The sequence below is a fragment of the Bipolaris sorokiniana genome, assembly GCF_000338995.1.
Source record: "Bipolaris sorokiniana ND90Pr unplaced genomic scaffold COCSAscaffold_9, whole genome shotgun sequence".
Taxonomy (NCBI): domain Eukaryota; kingdom Fungi; phylum Ascomycota; class Dothideomycetes; order Pleosporales; family Pleosporaceae; genus Bipolaris; species Bipolaris sorokiniana.
In genome coordinates, this window is record NW_006911903.1 from 931,790 (window position 1) to 949,993 (window position 18,204).

At 50.7% G+C, this 18,204-nt stretch overlaps 8 protein-coding genes across 8 annotated transcripts; 4 read left to right on the plus strand and 4 right to left on the minus strand.

Moving 5' to 3' along the window:
- Nucleotides 1–117: 117 nt before the first annotated feature.
- On the plus strand, nucleotides 118–1,733 carry COCSADRAFT_27509 (uncharacterized protein; the record flags this gene model as incomplete). The annotated part of the gene is made up of 5 exons (XM_007702753.1): nucleotides 118–263; nucleotides 334–394; nucleotides 841–1,113; nucleotides 1,355–1,567; nucleotides 1,650–1,733. 5 exons carry the CDS (start codon nucleotides 118–120, stop codon nucleotides 1,731–1,733), a joined length of 777 nt encoding a protein of 258 aa, XP_007700943.1.
- A 1,041-nt stretch (nucleotides 1,734–2,774) lies between these two features.
- On the minus strand, nucleotides 2,775–7,772 carry COCSADRAFT_120032 (uncharacterized protein). The gene is made up of 8 exons (XM_007703127.1): nucleotides 7,236–7,772; nucleotides 6,525–7,176; nucleotides 5,091–6,468; nucleotides 4,258–5,010; nucleotides 4,052–4,202; nucleotides 3,846–3,998; nucleotides 3,742–3,783; nucleotides 2,775–3,693 (listed from the first exon to the last, which is right to left on the minus strand). The coding sequence occupies exons 1-8, from the start codon at nucleotides 7,581–7,583 to the stop codon at nucleotides 3,100–3,102; spliced, it is 4,071 nt and encodes a 1,356-aa protein (XP_007701317.1). The 5' UTR covers nucleotides 7,584–7,772; the 3' UTR covers nucleotides 2,775–3,099.
- Nucleotides 7,773–8,788: 1,016 nt separating this feature from the next.
- On the plus strand, nucleotides 8,789–9,632 carry COCSADRAFT_337172 (uncharacterized protein). The gene is made up of 4 exons (XM_007703128.1): nucleotides 8,789–9,048; nucleotides 9,099–9,158; nucleotides 9,264–9,371; nucleotides 9,476–9,632. The coding sequence occupies exons 1-4, from the start codon at nucleotides 9,015–9,017 to the stop codon at nucleotides 9,529–9,531; spliced, it is 258 nt and encodes an 85-aa protein (XP_007701318.1). The 5' UTR covers nucleotides 8,789–9,014; the 3' UTR covers nucleotides 9,532–9,632.
- A 540-nt stretch (nucleotides 9,633–10,172) lies between these two features.
- On the minus strand, nucleotides 10,173–12,016 carry COCSADRAFT_200677 (uncharacterized protein; the record flags this gene model as incomplete). The annotated part of the gene is made up of 2 exons (XM_007703129.1): nucleotides 10,173–11,728; nucleotides 11,851–12,016. The coding sequence occupies 2 exons, from the start codon at nucleotides 12,014–12,016 to the stop codon at nucleotides 10,173–10,175; spliced, it is 1,722 nt and encodes a 573-aa protein (XP_007701319.1).
- A 303-nt stretch (nucleotides 12,017–12,319) lies between these two features.
- COCSADRAFT_37932 (uncharacterized protein) lies at nucleotides 12,320–13,780 on the minus strand. The gene has a single exon (XM_007702843.1). It carries the CDS (start codon nucleotides 13,630–13,632, stop codon nucleotides 12,580–12,582), a length of 1,053 nt encoding a protein of 350 aa, XP_007701033.1. The 5' UTR covers nucleotides 13,633–13,780; the 3' UTR covers nucleotides 12,320–12,579.
- Nucleotides 13,781–13,895: 115 nt separating this feature from the next.
- COCSADRAFT_337177 (uncharacterized protein) lies at nucleotides 13,896–15,529 on the plus strand. Its single transcript, XM_007703130.1, has one exon. It carries the CDS (start codon nucleotides 14,081–14,083, stop codon nucleotides 15,332–15,334), a length of 1,254 nt encoding a protein of 417 aa, XP_007701320.1. The 5' UTR covers nucleotides 13,896–14,080; the 3' UTR covers nucleotides 15,335–15,529.
- On the minus strand, nucleotides 15,530–16,523 carry COCSADRAFT_337178 (uncharacterized protein). The gene has a single exon (XM_007703131.1). It carries the CDS (start codon nucleotides 16,471–16,473, stop codon nucleotides 15,724–15,726), a length of 750 nt encoding a protein of 249 aa, XP_007701321.1. The 5' UTR covers nucleotides 16,474–16,523; the 3' UTR covers nucleotides 15,530–15,723.
- A 170-nt stretch (nucleotides 16,524–16,693) lies between these two features.
- On the plus strand, nucleotides 16,694–17,931 carry COCSADRAFT_161589 (uncharacterized protein; the record flags this gene model as incomplete). The annotated part of the gene is made up of 8 exons (XM_007703132.1): nucleotides 16,694–16,731; nucleotides 16,847–17,136; nucleotides 17,189–17,253; nucleotides 17,315–17,428; nucleotides 17,481–17,566; nucleotides 17,621–17,669; nucleotides 17,723–17,811; nucleotides 17,877–17,931. 8 exons carry the CDS (start codon nucleotides 16,694–16,696, stop codon nucleotides 17,929–17,931), a joined length of 786 nt encoding a protein of 261 aa, XP_007701322.1.
- Between the last annotated feature and the right edge of the window lie 273 nt (nucleotides 17,932–18,204).

Genomic DNA, 18,204 nt, shown 5'->3' on the forward strand with positions numbered 1-18,204 from the left:
CATGAGACCTGTTAGCTGCAAGCAGTGATGAGAGCCAAGCCCCACCTGTATTCCCAATGACACGCCCTGCTGAGTGAGGGCAATAAGACAAAGTGGGCGCTGGCCTTGGATGTCGTCATGGGCAAAGCTGCTATAGCGCTGCTGCTAGCTGGGGGGCTGCTAGCGGCATCTGATTGGCGCACCGCACAATTTGTACCTGGCGACAGCAGCACCGCATGCAAGATGATGTCGAGGCGGCCAAGTGCGCATTGCGTGCCGCTCGAGTAAGTAGGTGTACAGTCGTGGTGGGAGCAGAGTAGGAGGGATGTGCGTGTGCCTGCACCGGCTGCATAGCCTTCGCCAGCCAAGTTATGTCGGAACTCTGTCGTATATCTGGCGCCCGCTGGCACAGCAAGTATGTAGTACTCTACTGGACAGCAACGGCCGCGATGCGGTGGGCAAGTCGTCGCCGCATTGCCTTTGCAAGTGACGAGGGGAGTGGCAAAGGAGCCAAGACGACGCATACTGGGAACTGCCATCTCACCGCCCACTAGCGCAACCTGCAGCGGCGCCTGATTGGCTGCTTGCTGCTATAATACGGCCGCCTTGCATCCCATGCGCATCGTGCCCGGACCACCATCACCACCCATTACCCATACCCACTACTCTACATACCCACCACTGCACTGTGCACTCCCCCCCTCACACCCCCCTCACACCCCCTCACACCCCTCACTTTTGTACTTTTGGGCGTTCCGCGGAGCCTTGTGATGCAGGGCAACTCCTGTAGCAGCAGCGCCATCCCGCTCTCCAAAGTCACTTGAACGCGCCTGGTATCCACACGCTTGCGCCTTTCTCCAGCGCTACTACGGCCATGCACCTGTCGGCGGAAGCACTACTCTGCTCTACTTCCTCGAGCCGTCATCCCAAATAACTACAACTACTTGCTCAACTGCTCTACCGCTCCCGCTATGTTCATTCGGGCTCCATGGCAAGACCAGTGGATACAGCCCTTTTCAAAGTGACCGCAACCTCGCGCTACAGTGCAATTTTGCGCGTCCCATGCTCTTCCATGCCTTGTTGTCCGTTACCGGCTACGACGTGCTCGGCATTTGCACACTGGACCCTGCATTCGTAAGCTCGGCCGCATCCCCTCAGTTTATCAGCCGTTGACTTGTTGAGCCGACTTTGTGTTGGCTTGCCAAGCCAGGCGACTCGTTGATAAGCTTGTGGATTCTCTTTTTTATTTCCGAGATCAGAGTCTAGTCAGCCAATACGAGTAGTAGCGCATGGTGCGTGGAGAACCAAATCCGCCGCCCGGCCCCCCCTCTCTCCCCTCTCGTATGCGTTGTATAGCGTGTCTAAGCTGCTGTAGACATGGTTGTACACCTACGCATGTACACTTCTATGTTCGATGTGCAACACTGTTCCCATTTTCCTGGAGATCGCCATCAAGCCTACCCCACGGTTCCGTCGTGAGCTAGACGTGCGGCTCTGCAAGAGCGATCAGCGCATTCTGACAGCCGGGGGCGCATTTTTTTTAGATGGGCAAGATAGAGATAGTAAATTTGCACTCGTCCTTGTAGTCGTACGTACTCACACACCGGTCGACTAACATTCCTTGATGCAAGAGGGCACTGCGGAGTCATCCAAAGTGGACCACCCACCAGGGCTACAGCAGAGGCTCACTAGAGAACAGGGCAGCAAGTGAGCCGAAAGCCTATCAACAAGCGCAAAGCACTCGAGTGAAATAGCAAAGCAAATGTGGTCGGCGAGGCAGCGAATCAAGAGAACCCGACATTCTGGCACCCTGCCATGTACACTCCTGTACATAACCTTGCACATCCATTCTTTTGAGCAAAAAGCTCGTCACGGGCAGCGGCGCAATGGGGCCCGCGTCGCCGACCAATCACCAGCTAGCATGCCAAGAGAAAAATGCCTCGAGTCGGCGTGCCGCAGTGTCCCCAAGTGCTCAAGCCGCCCGATGTAACGTCTGTTGAAACTGCGGGAGTAACGTGGGCTGTCACCCTTACAGCCTTGAAGGGGGTGAGGGCGCGTGGGCTGCGTAACCAAAACAAATCAAACAAGAAATGTCTGTGCGTCTCCAAGGTTTGCGCGGGAGATTCTGCATGTCCAAAATCCTATCTGACTTGTCTACTATGATCTTCATCCCACTTCCCGCACCTATCTAACGTCCAAGGCTTATGATCTTCATCATAAAGTCAATCCTTTGGGAAGTGATTGCCTATCCAATTCCACTTTGAGACGGGCTGCCATGTGGAAACTAACGAACGTGCAATGCAGTTCGCAGATCGGAATATTGCCCACTTCCTAATCCGAACCGCATGCCAACCCTTGTGACCATCATCAAATCCTACACTGTCATCTTTTTTCTCCCCTTTATGCGCGATGAAAAAAAAGAAGACGAGAGAAATTGTCAACGTGCGAATGCCAATACCAATGCCACCCCCATGTCAGTGCCAATGCTACAGTACTACTCGTACAGCCCGCCCTATGCCTGTCCGCCCGCCCCAAAAACACTCCCAAGTACGTCGCATTTACCCCTTCCGAGCGACCTGCACTAAAATACGATGCTGCTTCTTAACGGCAAAAGTAGCCTTCCATTGCACATGACGTCGTTGGGAAGTGCATAGCTACTATAAGAGGAAAGCCACACGCTTCTTTCTGACATGAGATTGCATGGATATCACCCTCCGTGCTGCTACCGTGAAAGCGGAAAAGCACGTGCTCTGATGCCTTGGGGAGCCGTTCCAATCACCACAGCCTGGCTGAGCGGCCCCTCCCCCCCTTAGCTCCGCTCCCCCCAGCCCCAACATCAAACTTTCATAATCTTCATCATCATCATCGTCATCATCATCACTTCCCCAAACCGTGGTCGTAGCTGAGCGCCCCTTGCCAACAGCCCTTGTGCTTGTTTGATTATTCTCAACCCGTCCACTCAAGTGGGAAATTCTGCACGGTTGACGCATGACCTTCTTGGTGGAGTGCGCCATGGACCAGCTCTAAAAAGGAAGGAGCAGCCTTTGCTCTCATTCCTCAGTTGCACGTCAACCTGACGGTACCATCTCGGCTTCTCCCTTTCTTTCAACGTCACTTGCTTCATCGAGCCACTTGCTCAACAATGGTCTGTTCGCTTTCATGATTCCGGACGTGTTGCAACCGCGGTCGCAAGTGATTGTCGTCCTCACTCATGTTGTGAGGCCCATGGTTGGTAGCACTCGAGTCCATCTCGTCTGGTGAGGGGGATTTTCTCGTAACAGAGCCATCCGCGTCTTGTTCGTGCACCAGCTTCTCAATGTTTTCCATGGTCAAAGGCATTGACGGCTCACTGTGGGGCCCCTCGGACGCCTTGTGGTGAAGCAGTTGAGGCCCCACGAGCGAGAATAGCTTCTCGTCCCGCAATTTCCTATCCCTCTCCTCCGCATGGATACGTCGCATGGCTCTTTCACTCTCATTTTCGCTGGACCTGGCAAACGCTGCATCGCTCTGGTAGTGGAGGCGGTCAAGTTCTGCGGTCAGTGCTTGCGCCGTCGTTTCAGATTCCAGAGACATGCCTGCCGTTCGCGGGTGATCACTAGCACTAAAGCTGTTTCCAGGGTTCGGAACTGTTTTACTCCGTCGATCCTTGTCATTTGTGCAAGGCGTTTCCCTTGCCGCTTTTCGCCGTCCTTCGAGTGCCCACTTGACAAGCATCTTTTGGTCGTTAGCGAATTCACTCGTCTGCTTGGGGAACCTACTTACCTTCTCCAGAATTTTTCCTTTTACTGGCTTTGCCAGATAATCCTGTCAAGTTTCAGTACTTCTCGCTCTTCCATACACTAGTTCATGTCTATTCCAGTACTCACATCCATTCCGCACGACACGCACTTTTCCTTGTCCCCTTGGATTGCACTAGCCGTCATGGCAACAATAGGAACACCCTGAACTTTGGGCATGTTGCGCCAAGGAGCTTCTGTCCGAATAGCATGCGTGGCAGAGTAGCCATCTCGAATGGGCATCTGCAATCATTCGTCAGCTGCCGAGCCAGAGCAGCCCTACATGGTTTACTTGCCTGGACGTCCATAAGGATGATGTCCGGACGTGGATGTAACGGACCGAACTCCTTGGCCAGGTATTCAAGTGCTTCCTGGCCGTTCCACACTGCGTTGACTGAGAAGTGCAATTTTTTAATAGTTTTGAGGGCGATTTGCTGATTGATGTGGCTGTAGACGGTTTGGTGAGCAATTTCTTCAGTCATGAATTCTGGTGAAAACCTACTTGTCTTCGACAACTAGCACATGGACATTCTGTCTTTCACTCTCAGAAAGACTCATGAACTGATCCGGTATGGCCGACTTGAACATTGGGTAAGCTGAAGTTCCATTGGACACCTGTGGGGTCAACGGTGGTGTATGGCCTTCAGAGCTTCCACAGGAGACTGACATGTCACTCTGAAGCCGATCCGGTATGGACTCCAGATGCACCAACGGAGACTCGCCATCCTGTGAGGGGGCCCGGGTGAAGGGGATCCAGAATGTGGCCGTAGTGCCCTGTCCCAACTTGGAGTCGAGCCATATCTGGCCCTTCATGAGCTCGACCAGGTTCTTACTAATAGTCAGTCCTAAACCAGTTCCACCAAACCTCCGTGCTGTGGATGAGTCTGCTTGACTAAAAGGCTGGAATAGCCGTTTGCGAACCTCTTCTTCAATTCCGATGCCTGTATCGACAATGCTGAAGTTGACTGTGACCGTCTCCTTTGTTTCATGGCTGATAGAAACGGACAGTTGGACAGTCCCTACAGACGTGAATTTGATGCTATTGGTGAGGACGTTGGTAAGGATCTGGCGAAGCCGGCCTGGGTCTCCAATGACTCGTAGATCTGACTGTACTTCGTCCTGGATCAAACTCTGATATTCTAGCCCCTTTCTGTTGGCCGCAAAGGCCATCATTTTGTTGACATCCCTGAGCACCACGCTGAGACTGAACTGCACCTCTTCAACGTCCAGCCGACCGGATTCTACTTTGGAGAAACTGAAAAGGGGTGACAAAGTCAGCAAATCCTTCATGGTGAATATGACAATCAATATTCTTGACAAAAAGAAATGGCTTACTCCAATATGTCATTGATCACTGTCAAGAGACTGTTTGCTGATCGGTGGATGTTCTCGGCGCATTCCTTTTGCTCCTCGTTGAGATCCATATCGAACAGGAGCTCACTCATACCAATGACTCCAGCTATGGGCGTTCGGATTTCGTGGGACATGTTGGCCAGGAATTGAGACTTCATCCGGCTGGCCTCTTTCGCTGCTGCTTCGTTGGCCAGTAGCCTTGAATTCTCCTTTTCTTGCTCCTTCAGCTGTTCTTCTCTTTCCCGTAATTCTGTAATGTCCATCGAGACGCCTATAACACCATCCACAAAAGCTTGCCCTTCAACACCTGCTGTTCGTGACGTGCTCATCAGCGGCACTAGGCGGGTTCGGTAATAGCGATTCTCAGACATGTAACCGCCATTGACGATTTCATCCGACTGTTTGCCCTGGAGGATTTCCTGTATTGGCCCGCGCCAACGCTCTCGATTATTATCAGTAAATGCAAGAACGTCGTATACGTCTCTACCAAGCAGTTGGTCCTTTGGAAAGTGTTCGTTGGCATCAATCTCACCCTCAAGCACTTTGACACGATTGTTGCGGTCGATGACCCACAAGACAATTTTTGCATGTTGGATGACCTGTTGCAGTTGCTCCCTTGTTTGTCGCGCCTCTTGACGTGCCAGCACTAGGTCATGGATGTCGGTGCAGGTGCCAAACCACTTCACTATCCGGCCCGCGTCATCGTAGAAGGGCACAGCTCGCCCCAACATCCAGCGCCACTGTCCGTCGAAACGTTGACATCTGTACTCTGTGTTGTACTCATCCCCCGTTTCCAGCGAGTGGAACCAACGTGCAGCGGTTGCGCGCATATCATCGGGATGGAATGGAAGCCGCCAGCCTTCGCCCAAAGACTTATCCACTGTCAAGCCTGTGTAGTCGTACCATCTCTTCGAGAACCAGTCGTGCATGCCATCTGGGGTAGTCGTCCATACCATGACGGGCATAAAGTTTGCAATGTACTCGAATTGCTTTTCGTTCTGCTCAATCTGCTCCGCAATCTTCTGGGTGTATTCTGTAACATCCTTGAAAACCACTATGCCACCAAGAAATTCTCCAGTCTCTTCATGGAAAACCGGTTCGCCGTTGACTTCGTACACCATCCCAGAGCCTGTCACAGGGTGTCTGATGCCAAGCCGCTGTTTCTCGACTCTTTTCTTGTGGCGACAGACCTCAATGATGGGGAATTCTTCTATCGGAAGGCGACGTTGGAAGTCTTCAGTCCAACACGAGAACTGCGCAAGGAAATCTCTTTGGTCGCCAGAAAGGTAAGAAGTGTCTTTGGGGACGAGTCGCAGTAGCGCTTTGTTTGGTATACCAAAACTCTCATCTTTCCACATTGCTTGGGAAGTGTTAGCAAAATACAGACAGTTGAGCGGAAGAAGAAAAAGAACATACCATAAGCAGGCATAGTAATAGAATTAAGAATGGCATCTTTGAGCTGTGTTGCCTTCTGAAAGACAGATGCGGAATTTGCAATGTCACTTTTGTTTTTGCTAGGAGGACCACGGGGAGGGAACTCTGGCTGCTGCAGGGTGGGCGTGGCAACCTTGGATGTGGGATTTGAACTGTTGTTGGAACGTCGGCTTGAAGATGTACTTGAGCCCGAGCTGCGTGACTTGTCGAGCCTCACTCCGGTATTTGTACGGTTTACCATACGCGTAGAGGGTTGTGTGCTCTTGGAATCTTGGACTTGTGTTGCGCTTGTAAAGGTCAACGTGTAGTATTGAGTGTCTTCAATGCTCCATATTGAAACGATGCATGATGCCTGTACTGCGTCACTGTATGATCCTTTTCTGTCACACTTTTGCAGGGTGTCGTCGGAGCCTAGAGCAAGTGGTACGACAACCACATCGACCGATACATCGTGTACCGTAGTTCGTGCAAGATTTGTACTACTCAAAGGCGGCAGAGATTGGGCTTGCTGGTTGTCCTGTCGATACATGGTGTTGTCTGCAGTGGGCGTGGTGTGTCCGCTCGCCATATAAGAGTCTCCGTCTGTATCCACGTTGTCCGCCACTGCATCGTTTACAACGCAATTGAGGAAGGCCTAGACATGACATGCGTTAGCTGACTTGGATAAAAATAACCATACACATGAACACCAACCTCCCATGTGATCAGGATCGGAGAACCGTTTTGTATAATATCTACACCCAGTTCTCCCATGGTCTTGCCCTGCAAGGCCTCTGTTATGGAGAGATGATGAATACTTTCAAAATCAATGTTGAACAACCGGCCCATGGCTTCATTGGCCAGTATCACAGTCTTTTGTGACGACAAGACAAGGACTGGGATTGGCAAGTATTGTAGCGCGGTGAGTGACGCAATGGTGGTTGAGGGCGCAGTCAAGTGCATAGACATGGGATCGCTACGTATCGAGCTTGGAGACTCTGGGCGGGAGCGCGACTCCATTGCGAAGTAATCGCCCTCATTGCCGGCGATATCTTCAGTCATTACGGTGACGAGGTCGTGACAAGGTGTATGTAGGTATGTGAGATTGTTTCTCGCACCCTGGTCGGCGCGGAGATAATGGCCGTAGCACCGAAGGAAGGGCGCCGGGAGGTTGGATCGTCTCAAGGAGACTGGGCGGCGGCGAGCAGCGGGCTTCCTAGCACAGGCATAGGGGCAGTCGCGTGCAACAAGGCGCGAGAGAGAGAAAAAAAGGCTGAAGGCGCCTCTGGGGCTAGTGGGCGGAGTGACGGCGGGAGACGTTAGGAAGAACGCCTGCAGAACAGAGTAGAGTACAGTCGATGGGCACTCGAAGTGGGGATTGAACGACGAGGCGTAAAGGCGGGCAGATCAGTTCTAGACCAGACAATCGATGAGCGCACGGGGGCAAAGAAGCTTCTGCCAGCTGCCGAGGTTGCAGTGCGTCGAGGATTTTCTCAGCAGTCGCCTACCCAAAAGATGCTGCTGTATGTGTGTACTATGTGTGTATCGGCACATAGGCAGGTCAAGAGCAGAGCACAAGCGATTCTAGAACGCCATCTTCACCCCGACCGCCCTCCTGGTGCAACGAGAATGACGCAACTCTGCATGTTGACCTAATAGGCGCTAGGATAGTGCACGACCAGCAACGGCCATGGCCTTCTCTCCGGGCCTGGCCATTCGACTTTTGCAAAATCAACATGTTGGCGGAAGGGTTTGCGATGCAGAAACACGCGCCGGGTCCGCCATGGCCTTAGCGATCAAGCGATCATCGCCGGACCCCTGCACTGGATTCTCGCGGCTCGCGCATATCTTCAACTTGGATCACCCCGACCGACTACACGTGTCAAATTCCACTGATTCCCGATCGGTTTCGTCTGCTTGGGACGCAATCCCTGCATGCATGCATGTACCTGTATTACTTATATCATCAGCGCAACCCACTATGGTTGATATGGGGGCTACTAACCAAGGACCGCATGATCTACTATTAGAGAAGGTATAGTATGCACAGCTGTCTTGTCATAGAGTATGGCGATTCAGATTGAATCTACGTCAAGATCGAGCATCAGTCTTGCTTATCACGATCAGATTTCTTTTTTGTCATGTTACAGTGCACAGTCAGACATACCGAATGCTCTGGTGCATGTCCGATAGCGTGATCACGAGGGCCGTATACATCCACTCGATATAATAGCTACATACATTTTCTTTTCTTTAACGATCTGACGTGTCGCAAGCATGCAGAACAATCGTGGAAACGCGACCCAGTACTATTTCGCGGATCGGATATGAATGCTTACATAATCCAAAGACCTATGATGCTTGACCCTGGCGAACGACAACTGTCTTTCTCACATACAGCCGCAGCAACACCACCGCTCTAGTCCTCGTTCCTAGTGTTGCTTTTACAAACGTCACGCCAATCGGCAAGGTCACTCAAATCAGACCTTAAATATGTTTTTCTTCGGGCTGGGAGGGCTGTTCTATGGTATTCCTCGTCAAGTCGCATTGGACAGACCAAGTCGCTAACACGTCTAGTTGCCGTACTCCTTATTAATGCTATCGCCATCCTCTCCGAAGACCGCTTTCTCGCACGCAGTACGTTTGATCCGATTCGACGCCCTCTGTCCCTCCTTGTATCCTCCCGCACGCGCATCGGCTATATCGATTTATTTGGGACACACGTATACTGACTATGGACAGTTGGTTGGACAGCATCGGCAGATCCTGGCTTCCCTGGTCAGCGCGATGACTCAAGCGTCAAGGCACGACTGATCAACCTCGTCTCCTCAGTACGAACATTGATGCGGAGTATGTCTACCCCTCCGTCAGCCGCCAGCAGCCATGTTCCCCACACGAAACACTCATGGTTTCCCTGGAAAATGTTTAGGACATACAGACTGACCTCCATACAGTACCGTTAATGTTCATCAACACTCTTATGATAATATACCTCATCGTTCTTGGATGATCGTGGCACACACGGAGCCGGAGGATGCTGAGACTGCTATAACAGACATAATCACAACGTTCACAGAACGAGATTATAAAACGCCTTGACAGCGCCATTGCCAGGACATGAATACCTAAAAGTACTTCCGCGGTTTTCCACGAGGCCAACTGAAGCGGCCGTGTCGGCGGATTTGCATCGTACTTAGCAAGGCGTTGGGTTATGGGACTCGGTCACTCGCATGTAAAGCGTTTGTGCCACGGAACCTACCACTACTGTGGATTATGGTTTCAAATGTACAAGATCAAAAGTACAAATTATCCAGTATTTTGGCCAGTTTCTATGCAAATGGGCAAGAGCACTCACATATGTTGTTTACTGGTGAGGCACATGTAGACATGTAACAGGGAGACCGGATCACCAGTGCGAACATCCCAAGGAATATAACTCCAATTGCTACTAGAATGCTCTATTAATGTGCACCAAGATCACAACCCTGCACTTCTCTTTTTTTTCCCTCCACAAATCACAGAATTCCATCAAGATGGGCTTTTTTGTTAAACTAACCAATTCTTTTGTCACTGGGAACCTACTTTCCGATTCAATTTATTAAAAAGAAATTGCACACCACAATTTTATTTCTTACCCTGCGCTGCACCCTCTTACAGCCTCGCCTGCGCTCCGACCTCCAACAAATTCTCAATCGTCGTCTTCCACAGCTCCGCCCTCTCCTCACTAATAGCATTCAAATCGTAACTCACTCCAAAATTCACAATGCCCTCCGCATTGGTCAAACTTCCCACCAAAAACTCATTCTCCCTTGCCCTAACACCTATATTTACATCTCGAAAATCTGCTGCAAAATCCCTATCCCCCAGATCTTGAAGATCATAAGTACCCCGTTTGAAAAATGTCGCGAGAGATCCTACAGAGGAAACACCGCACGTTGCTCTGAATCCCGCTGTACTGGGTGGAAGCGAGCCTTGCGGGCTGCTGTAAGACGAGGAGCGTCGTTCAGGCGGCAATTTACCTTGGATAATCTCGATTTGCGCAACGTATCCCGTTGCGAGAAGACGGGCTGGAGAGTGCTTGTCTAGTATACCCGCCGTGCCGGCAGTACCTTTGCCTTTGAGCCGCTTCTGGTAGCCCTTTAGTTCGCGGTTCGCGTGCTTGGCTACTAGTTTGAATCTGCCTTCGATGGGAAGTTCTGAGGACAGGAAGGGCATGACGATGCCTTCGCTGAAAGCGAGCATGCATGATTCTGGGGGTGGGGGGTTGACGAACCAGGCGCGAGGGTTTAGCGGGAAGGATGCTGTGAAGGGGGGGTGTTGGGATGAAGGATTCAGTGCTTCATGGATCGACATCATGGCTAGACCTGCGAGAGCAAAGCAACCGGCGCCTATGGAGACTTGTGCAGAACGGCAGAGCGATATGAGGCGGGAGGATGCGGAGGCGGAGAGCGCAGCAGTGATGTGTCCGCATGACATTGGTGGTCGTGATGAAGCACTGTAATTAAAGATTTTGTCAAATTTTGGCTCCAATGGTACTGGCACTTCCAGTCTCTGTTCGCGACGAAGCGGGTTTGTAAATGTCGGTGGTAAGCCTTTGTGTACATGACGTAACACGCGGATCAAAGCCCAGAACCAGCGTTGCCTTGCTCTGTTCCCGACAATGGGTGGATACAAGTCTTCTTGGGCTGCTGGTAGAATGGCCTTTATTTTGTCTGCTCTTCGGAATGCCTCGATATCCGCTAAGATTTCATGAATTGGCTGGTTCATAATGCGATTGAAGTGACTGAACCAGTTGTACGCCGACAAGCCATCGGATATTTGATGCGCAATTACAATGAGGAGGCTGAGGGAGAATGTCCCGTCAGGAAGGCGTGTAATAGGTAGAACGTGTATTTTCGACAGACATTTCTTGGGCTCAATAATTCTGGTCACATTGAAGGCGTGGCGGTAGATTTCTTCGTCATTGACTTCGTCATATGAATCTTCGATCCAAACGACGTTGTCCTTAACAGCTTGGATAGCGGCGTTCTGTGTAGAGGGGATATCCACTGCGAAGCCACGGATTCCTGTATCCGGGTCGTCATGAACACGTGCCAGAAGAAGAGGGTGCTGCAGGCGAAGAGAAGTCCATGCCAAGGCTATTCTATGCCGGAGTTCGTCTTTTGAGAGTTTGTGCTGAATGGCCAAGGTAAAGAAACTAGTCATATCTACGAGATATTTAGTTGATATTATAACTGATTTCGTTCTGGAATACCGCTAGGAATATTCTGAATAGTCTAGAACAGAGCAAAACGAGGTTGGGGGTTGTACTGAGAGCTTGTATACATACCTGCCCGACCGCCATAGTATGTGCCATCAGCGTCAAAAGAGGTTTCCACTAGTCCCAGGGGACGCTGGAACGCCTGATTTCCATCGGGGGCAATTGATACCTTCCAAGCAGCATGGTTATTTGCATACTTGTCTAGCCAATGGCCCTGCTGTTGTTGCCGCGCCATGGCGCCTCTGGTTTTCTCTTCTTAGAACGGCGAATTGACTACTGTTATTCGCCAGTCGATGTATACAGAGATTACAATGAGTAAGCTGGATAAGATGTGTGAAAATGGATGAATCTGAGCGTTCTTATACAGATTGAACATACGTATGCATAGCCGAAGTGCAAGGAAGTGGGTCGGTTTGCTTATTGCGGTATACTTTTCGGCCTGGCCGGTACGAGTCATGAACGGTTTAGCGTCATGATGACAGTTGGCGATCAAACTGTATCTAGTCTTGAAGTGCTTCACTACACTTTGACTATGTGAGTCCATTATAGTATATATTGGTTACGAGCCGTAAGAAGCGCATGCTTTATAATACAAATAGTCCAAAAATACCTCCTTTATGGTTTCTAGCAGAGCAAATAGAGGAAAACGCAGAAAAACATCTCGTCTTCAATTAAATACCAATTTTTTCACCTGCGCATGTTTCTGTGCAAGTCGGGTATCGCTAAAGCAGTTGTCACATCCTTGGCCAGCATCTTCATCCTCACATGTAGAGGTCTTGAAGTGTTTGGGCCTGTCTTCTAGACCACATCCTCCATCTCATCTTCACCCTCTGAATCTCCATCACCCGGGCCCTCTGGAGCAGCTGCCTCGGCTTGTTTACTGGTATCACGTTGATTTTCAAAAACGGCTTGGCGCTTCCAGTTACTTGCAAAGGGCCCAGACTTGACAAGCAGTGCAATGTCGCCAAGGACCTCTTTGAGGTATTGCTCTGGCTGCTTGGTGCGCTGCTTGATAGCCTTCATAGGCCAGTACTGATACTCGTCGAATAGAGTATGCAAGAAATCGATGAGATCCGACCTGGCCATACGAGCAGCCTTGTTCTGTTGCGATTTTCCTTTGGTCATAGGCCTGATGAAGTTCTTGAATCGATTGTTGAGCATGATGGAATTGTTGACATCTGAGACTTCGGTATCCTTGGTAATTATGGTGGTCATGTGCGAGCCTTGAATGGCTTGCTTGATGCGTGCTGCGCTAAAGTCTTTGTACTCTTTTGTTTCCAAAGGATTGGCATTGTACTGTCGCGTCGCATGACCAACAAGGGCGGTCTGCTTAGGGATGGCCTTTTTGTACTTGCTTCGCTTTTGGACGCGCGCCTTGGGATCTTGCACACCGCCAAAGCTCCCTTGGTTGCCCCCTCTACTGTAGCCATGACCCCGAAAGCCTGGTAGATCCTTCTCTGTGAAAACATATGTGTTTCCGAGTATTGTGTCGGTGGCTGGCGCAGGATCGAGCTGGAAGGCAGAGGGCAGGTTGGACTTTGCGCGCCAGCGATCGTTGAGGAAGACACGCATGGGCTTCGTTTTATCGATGCCGCTTGTTGTCGCAAATCCGTAAACCTCTCCGATTTGTATCTGGTCGTTGTCGTTTCCATCGGCGAGATCGTCCCACTTTGAAACTGCTTCATACAACCACGGCGGGATGCGCGTGAGCCAGATATCCTTGTCTGAACTATCCTTGCTCATGATCATCTCGCCAGTATCCTCATAGAACTCATCATCCATAAAGCCCCCGCCTGGAGTAGATGCGTCTGGGTCCATCTTGACATCGGGGTCTGCCTTGATGCCGTTCATGGCGACGTGTGAGAGAGATTGTGGCAATAGTGGGTAGCGAACGGGTGCCTGACTTTCCGGGCAGAGGTAGGGACCGTGATGGTGTTGGAAAAGGGAAAGAATAAAGACGTGGCACAAGGGCGACGAAGGAAGGGTAAGGTGTAGGTCCGATGATGAAAGGCAGCAGGCTGCCCATTGTTGGTTGTTCCCGGCGCGCGCTCGCATTAGCGTGCCAAGGCCGTTATCGATAACGCGGAGCTGTCGCGCAGCCTCGCACTTGCCGCAGCTGCCCCACGTCTGTTGCCTGCCACTCACTGTGAGCGTAATCTTGATCCTCCCCCGTGAGACCAGTGAACAGATTCTCTCATATCGGGTTGTATTATTCGAATTCAACTCAGAAATCTACCGCCCATCCACGATCAAGTGAGCCAAACCCCCGCAATTGTTTACGTTTGCCCCTCCCCAAGCCATGGCTTCGCAAGCTGTCACCACTGCTTTGCAGGAGATTGAGACGGCGCCTGTTAGCGATAAGCCTTCTCAATACACCGCTCTCCTTCAGCATATCATCGATTCTTCGGTCAATGTGGCTGCCGACCTAAAAGCATATGCACAAACTCTCCTCGACGACTCACTCGGCATAGTCGTGCTCCGACCACTTCTTGCTGCTTTTGTGGACGCCTTCCGGACACTCAAGGATCCAGATGCCAAGATAGAGATTGGTGAAAGGGTTGTTACACTACTACAGTCTAAGGGTGTGGGGCAATATGAGGAGCAGGATACACAGATCAAGCAAGCACTGGCAGACGCTTTCGAAGAGAACGAGGATTACAGGCGGTCTGCACAGACACTAGCTACCATCAACCTAGAATCTACCCAGAAGTCCGTCACTCCTGATGAGAAGGCCAAAGTATGGATCCGCATAGTGCGGTGCTATCTAGAAGAGGATGACCCAACGAGTGCATACACTCATCTTAACAAGATCAAGAATATCATCTTCAGTGTCCAAGATAAGGCGACCAAGGTCATGTTCCATCTTAGTCAAGCTCGTATTCTCGATTCACAACGCTCCTTCCTGGACGCTGCGCAAGCCTACTACGGCATAAGCAACGAGCCTCTGGTGGACAGTGAGGAGCGAGATGGGTTCCTTGGACGGGCCATTATCTGTACAGTCCTCGCACCAGCAGGTCCTCAGCGAGGGAAGATGTTGGCCAAGCTATACAAAGACGACAGAGCCAGTTCTGCAGACGACTTCGCAATCCTGGAGAAGATTTTCTTGAACCGTCTGCTTACGCCTGCTGAAATCAAAGCCTTCTCTGCTAAGCTGGATCCGCACCACCTTGCACGAGGCTCAGATGGCTTGACAGTATTGGACAAGGCTATTCTCGAGCACAATCTAGTCGGCGCATCAAAACTGTACAACAACATCGGATTCGACCAGCTTGGTGAGCTGTTGGGCATTGACGCAGAAAAGGCCGAGGACTACGCAGCCAAGATGTTGGAGCAAGGCCGTCTTGCTGGGTACATTGATCAAATAGACCGTTATGTCTTCTTCGAGGGAGAGGCAAGTGGAGAGCGCAAGACGGGCCATGCGGAGCGAGTAGTGGGCAAGGAGCTGCGCAAATGGGACGCCAACGTGACTGGATTGGCAGAAGAGGTAGAAAAGGTCACATCGATGATCCAGAATCAACATCCAGACTTCTATGCAGCGCAGGTGGTGCATTAGAAGCAATGGTCTAGCAAATAGCGAGCTTAGTCAGAGGTTGTCGAAGCATAATTGGCGTACTGGGATCAATCACACAATACCCAACTGTAATACTAGTTACGATACAGAACATAGCATTGAGAATTATCAAGTGCGAACCTGGTGTGTCTTCTTGTCTTGAACGGCACTAATCTAGTCTCGCACACATGTCGTTTTGCTTACCCAACATTCCGGGGAAAGTCAAAAAGTACAGAAAGCCCTCTGGGTGTGTGCATTTCAAGGATTTCTCTATTGAGTTGGTTGCTATAAATTCGATCGAGTTCATTGTCGATACATGTGCATAATCAAGGATTCGTCGTCAAGGCATTGCGACCTTGCATCTTTCAATGCATAACCCTTCCCTTCCATCACTATTGTACACTCTGCTCCCCCCCCTCTTGTGCCAATGTTGCCTCATACTCCTCCAGGCTCTTAACCTCCAACTCACTAATCTTCAACACTGTAAAGTGCAATTTGCTCTTGACATGCTTGACATGTCTCCGCCGCCTCTTGGTCTTTTCCTTAACCCGCAATGGTTCGCTCTCGACGCCCACAACGCGCGCTCTGCAAGTGAATAACCGTTCATCCAAATAGTAAACTTTTTTCCCGTGGTCCGATGTCCCCTTGACGGCCTCTGGTGCTTTTAATGTGTAGTCTCGTGAGCCAATGTGTGTGGCGCGGTTGAGACGCAGGATATCACCAGGGCGGACGTTCGGCATTTGGAAGGGGAGGCGAAGGGTGTCGCCGCGAGTGAGGAGATAGGGTCGTCCGTGGAGATGTGCAGTTATGTAGTGTGCTGGTTGCATTTGCAGGAGCGGAAGGAGTGTTCGGACAGAGGGTGTGAGCGTCGTTGAGACAATGTCTGATCGAGCATGTGGCGATGCTTTGATGTTTTCAGAGGTAGCAGGTTTAGGTGCGTTTGATGGCAGAGACTGAGGCGTTTTAGAGCGCTCCTTGGCTTCCTGTGATATGCGGTGGCCGGATTGGATGAGCGGTTCTGGTGTATTTGATGTGTCGAGGTTGTGCGATATTGTTGTTACTCCTGCGCGGAAAATCGTGGGCTGTATTATCGACCTCGACTCGAAGAGAGCATTGCGGGCGGTGCGAGCGAGCAGTGCCATTGTTGCGTTTTGTGCGAGTCGCAATGGCTGGCAGACTGCCGGGGGGTTTGATAGATTCTTGGTGGTTGCGGAGGTCCGATGTTGAAGATTCCCGCATGGCTGCGCGCTAGTGGGGGCTAGCGCCGATTTTTTTGGAGAGGCAAGTTGCGCTCGCTGTTGTAGGGCGGCTTACTCCACTCCACCACTACCCTACCACACTCAGCACAGAGAGGTAATCGCCATGCCTCAGAACGAGTACATTGAGCGCTTTACGAAGCAGTACGTTTGTGCCCACTGCCCATGCCCCCACCCATCCGCAGACCCTTCGCGCATCGCAAATACCGAGGCTGCACCACCTGGCAAATGAAGAATCTGGCTAACGGCCCCATCCTAGGCACGGAAAGCGCTTCGATCACGATGAACGCCAACGAAAGAAGGAAGCTCGCGAGGGTCACAATGCATCCAAGAAAGCTCAGAACTTGCGTGGATTGAGGGCGAAGCAATATGCCGAGAAGCGTAGGAAGGAGAAGATTCAGATGAAGCAGAAGATTCGTGCCCACGAGGAGCGAAATGTCAAATCGAACGAAGCTCCCGAGCCCGCTACCGAGGCGTTACCTTCCTACCTCTTGGACCGCTCCAACGAAAAGAATGCCAAGGCTTTGTCCTCTGCCATTAAGCAAAAGCGTTAGTAAACTATGTTTATTGATTGTCTGCATGCGCTGACACTGCGTTTTAGGAAACGAGAAGGCTGCCAGGTTCTCTGTGCCGCTTCCAAAGGTCAAGGGCATCTCTGAGGAGGAGGTAAGGAGCACCATTAGTATCAGTTTCATGAAGGACATGCACTAATTTTGTACTTATCTAGATGTTCAGTGTTGTAAAGACGGGCAAGAAGACAAAGAAGAAGTCGTGGAAGAGGATGATCACCAAGCCTACTTTTGTCGGTCCTGGTTTCACCCGTCGACCTGTGAAATACGAGGTTTGTACAGCTATTGCTCAATGGACAAAACGCACACTGACACTGGATCCAGCGCTTCATCAGGCCTATGGGATTGCGTTACAAGAAGGCGAACGTCACGCACCCTGAACTCAACGTAACAGTTCAACTACCGATCATGTATGTCATTTCGAAACCATGTAAACGGAAGACAGCATGCTAACATCTGCATAGCTCGGTCAAGAAGAACCCACAGCAGCCATTGTATACTCAGTTGGGTGTGGTATGTTTTGCTAAACTCTTATTCGCAAGTCACTTGATGCTAACGATTACCAGTTGACAAAGGGTACCATCATTGAAGTAAACGTCTCCGAACTCGGACTTGTGACTGCTGGAGGAAAGGTCGTTTGGGGTCGCTATGCTCAGTACGTTGATGTCCCATGAATTGATGTTTGCCCAGGGACCAAACAACTAACATGTGCACCAACAGAATCACCAACAACCCTGAAAACGACGGATGCTTGAACGCCGTTTTGCTCGTCTAGGCTCTACTCCAAATGGGGGAACTGTGCATTTGACGGCGTTGAGGGTTTTGGTCCTATAACATAATTCGAAGGCGTTGAGGCGATCACACACACAGTCTTTTTTTGGAAAGAACTATAAAGGAAAATTTTGCTAGGCAAAGGCTGGGATGGACGATGCCGATGATGCAAGGATATGCTGAAAGAGGAAGATGGGGGGAAGAGAAAGAGAAAGAGAAAACTCACAAAATTTAATTCGTAACGTGAAATGCACAAGAAAAAACAAGACAATATACC

Excerpts from the sequence above, each read along its gene's own strand:
- COCSADRAFT_37932 (XM_007702843.1), bottom strand. The coding sequence starts at position 13,632 with ATGAACGGCATCAAGGCAGACCCCGATGTCAAGATGGACCCAGACGCA.
- COCSADRAFT_120032 (XM_007703127.1), bottom strand. The coding sequence starts at position 7,583 with ATGACTGAAGATATCGCCGGCAATGAGGGCGATTACTTCGCAATGGAG. Across the intron at positions 4,203-4,257 it reads GTGCTAGTTGTCGAAGACAA|CCACATCAATCAGCAAATCG; the intron begins GTAGGTTTTCAC and ends AACCGTCTACAG. Across the intron at positions 3,784-3,845 it reads GCGTGTCGTGCGGAATGGAT|GATTATCTGGCAAAGCCAGT; the intron begins GTGAGTACTGGA and ends GAAACTTGACAG.
- COCSADRAFT_337177 (XM_007703130.1), top strand. The coding sequence starts at position 14,081 with ATGGCTTCGCAAGCTGTCACCACTGCTTTGCAGGAGATTGAGACGGCG.
- COCSADRAFT_337178 (XM_007703131.1), bottom strand. The coding sequence starts at position 16,473 with ATGGCACTGCTCGCTCGCACCGCCCGCAATGCTCTCTTCGAGTCGAGG.
- COCSADRAFT_337172 (XM_007703128.1), top strand. The coding sequence starts at position 9,015 with ATGTTTTTCTTCGGGCTGGGAGGGCTGTTCTATG. Across the intron at positions 9,159-9,263 it reads AGACCGCTTTCTCGCACGCA|TTGGTTGGACAGCATCGGCA; the intron begins GTACGTTTGATC and ends GACTATGGACAG. Across the intron at positions 9,372-9,475 it reads AGTACGAACATTGATGCGGA|TACCGTTAATGTTCATCAAC; the intron begins GTATGTCTACCC and ends ACCTCCATACAG.